This window comes from Photinus pyralis, unplaced genomic scaffold (genome assembly GCF_008802855.1).
Source record: "Photinus pyralis isolate 1611_PpyrPB1 unplaced genomic scaffold, Ppyr1.3 Ppyr1.4_unclustered_Scaffold541, whole genome shotgun sequence".
NCBI classification, from domain to species: domain Eukaryota; kingdom Metazoa; phylum Arthropoda; class Insecta; order Coleoptera; family Lampyridae; genus Photinus; species Photinus pyralis.
The window spans coordinates 1-2831 of NW_022171772.1; the positions used below are offsets into that span (position 1 = coordinate 1).

Below are 2831 nucleotides of genomic sequence, written 5' to 3' on the forward strand. Positions count from 1 at the left end.
CCCCCCCCCCCAATCCAGAATCCTTGCAAAGGGCTACTTCCTAGAGAGACTTTCAAACCTTCCAGCCAAGGAGGTTTGTCAAAACAAGAATTAAATTAATTTATTTAATGAGATAATTTAAATATTTTACATAATACTTGAGAGTTAAAAAATAAACAATACTTAATTCGATTCTAACAGTTCCAGTTTTGAATACATATCAACATTTAATTTCCTCTTCTTTTTCGGTTCCTCATTATCATCATCCTCTCGCGGCCTAATTTTCGCGACCACAGAAATAACGCTCTCCTCCATTTCACAATCATTTCGATTCTCCGTAATACGAATTTCTTCCACATTAGCTGCCGGCATCTTACTGCTTCCCGCGACGCTTGGTTGAGCCTCTTCTGCCTCCATCTGTGTGTCGGTTGCAATGTCCTTAGCGGGTGATGGGCGCTTAGATCTCAAGTCGGCAAGTGTTGGTGCCTTCTCGGAATTTTGGAAAAACGAAGTTATCGGCTTCTGCCAGGCGGGAGTTTCACGAGGGCAAACCGAATTGTATGAACTGTAAGCTGTAAGTAATTTCTAATTGCGATAACAAGTTACGACAATGATGGTGGTATTACCTCTGTCACTCGGCCCATTTGATGGAGATCTACTTCTTGTACTTGATGTTGAAGGTGCAGCTTTCGCATTTTTTCCACCAGCTAAAATATGAAAATGTAATATTTAGTGTAATTTGCTGTTACTTACTTACTTTTTACGGCTCTATCGAGTGTTCGAACCATTTTAATTTTCAGTGGTAGATGAAATTATAACCTTAAAAAAAAAAGAATAACTCCCGCGATTTTCTAATTTAAAATATAAAAATAAAGATGGCGCGAAGCAATGGTTGCATTCATATAGGCAATTTATAAAAAACCTACAATCCTGAACCACTGATTTTACAATACACATTGTCTAACAGGATTAGAAATTATAAGAGGATTTTAGCCTTATTTTTTTGGCCCGAAAAAAAATTGTCTCAGATCGACCAGGAAAAAACATTTTCTTATAGAATGTGGCCTGTAGAATCCATAATTTCAAACAGTTCCAAGATTGGGCTGCTAGATCATTTCTTTCGAAATTGGTTTCTAGGCTATAACTTTTGATTGAGAAGTCTAATCGAAAAAGTACGAATTGTTTTGGATTCTACGCCCCAAAATTAATAAGAAAAAGTGTTTTCCCGAGAAATTTTGGTGTAGTCGATTTTTGGTAAAAAAGGAGGTTATACTATGCCTTTTTTGAGCCTCAAAAAAAAATTGTCTCAGATCGACCGGGGAAAAAACATTTTCTTATAGAATGTGGCCTGTGGAATCCACAATTTCAAACAGTTCCAAGATTGGGCTGCTAGATCAAAAGTTACAGCCTTTTGAATTTTCTATCGAAATTGGTTTCTAGTCCATAACTTTTGATTGAGAAGCCTAATCGAAAAAGTACGAATTGTTTTGGATTCTACGCCCCAAAATTAATAAGAAAAAGTGTTTTCCCGAGAAATTTTGGTGTAGTCGATTTTTGGTAAAAAGGAAGGTTATACACTGCCTTTTTTTGAGCCCCGAAAAAAAAATTGTCTCAGATCGACCGGGAAAAAACATTTTCTTATAGAATGTGGCCTGTGGAATCCACAATTTCAAACAGTTCCAAGATTGGGCTGCTAGATCAAAAGTTACAGCCTTTTGAATTTTCTATCGAAATTGGTTTCTAGTCTATAACTTTTGATTGAGAAGTCTAATAGAAAAAGTACGAATTGTTTTGGATTCTACGCCCCAAAATTAATAAGAAAAAGTGTTTTCCCGAGAAATTTTGGTGTAGTCGATTTTTGGTAAAAAAGGAAGGTAAACACTGCCTTTTTTTGAGGCCCTCAAAGAAAATTGTCACAGATCGACCAGGAAAAAATTTTTCTTTAGAATGTGGCCTGTAGAATCCATAATTTCAAACAGTTCCAAGATTGGGCTACTAGTTCAAAAGTTACAGCCCTTTGAATTTTCTTTCGAATTGGTTTCTAGTCTATAACTTTTGATTGAGAAGTCTGATCGAAAAAGTACGAATTGTTTTGGATTCTACGCACCAAAATTAATAAGAAAAAGTGTTTTGCCGAGAAATTTTGGTGTAGTCGATTTTTGGTAAAAAAGGAAGGTTATACACTGCCTTTTTTTTTGGCCCAAGAAAAAAATTGTCTCAGATCGACCGGAAAAAAAAATTTTCTTATAGAATGTGGCCTGTAGAATCCATAATTTCAAACAGTTCCAAGATTGGGCTACTAGTTCAAAAGTTACAGGCCCTTTGAATTTTCTTTCGAAATTGGTTTCTAGTCTATAACTTTTGATTGAGAAGTCTGATCGAAAAAGTACGAATTGTTTTGGATTCTACGCACCAAAATTAATAAGAAAAAGTATTTTTCCGAGAAATTTTGGTGCAGTCGATTTTTGGTAAAAAAGGAAGGTTATACACTGCCTTTTTTTGAGCCCCGATAAAAAATGTGTTCTCAGAGTCGACGCCGGTAAAAAAAATTTTCTTATAGGAACGGGCCTGTAGATCCATAATTTCAGAAACAGTTTTCCAGAGAATTGGGCTAGCTATTCAATAAGTACTACTTCCTTTAATTTTTTTTCGAAATTGGTTTCTAGTCTATAACTTTTGATTGAGAAGTCTGATCGAAAAAGTACGAATTGATTTGGATTCTAGGCACCCAAATTAATAAGAAAAAGTATTTTCCCGAGAAATTTTGGTGTAGTTGATTTTTGGTAAAAGGAAGGTTATACACTGCCTTTTTTGAGCCCCGAAAAAAAAATTGTCTCAGATCGACCCGGAAA

General features: G+C 35.5%; 1 protein-coding gene across 1 annotated transcript; it reads right to left on the bottom strand.

The window, feature by feature from the left end:
- Positions 1 to 90: 90 nt before the first annotated feature.
- On the bottom strand, positions 91 to 849 carry LOC116182467 (protein phosphatase 1G-like). Its single transcript, XM_031503003.1, has 3 exons — positions 737 to 849; positions 606 to 686; positions 91 to 551 (listed from the first exon to the last, which is right to left on the bottom strand). The coding sequence occupies exons 1-3, from the start codon at positions 765 to 767 to the stop codon at positions 163 to 165; spliced, it is 501 nt and encodes a 166-aa protein (XP_031358863.1). The 5' UTR covers positions 768 to 849; the 3' UTR covers positions 91 to 162.
- Positions 850 to 2831: the final 1982 nt, after the last annotated feature.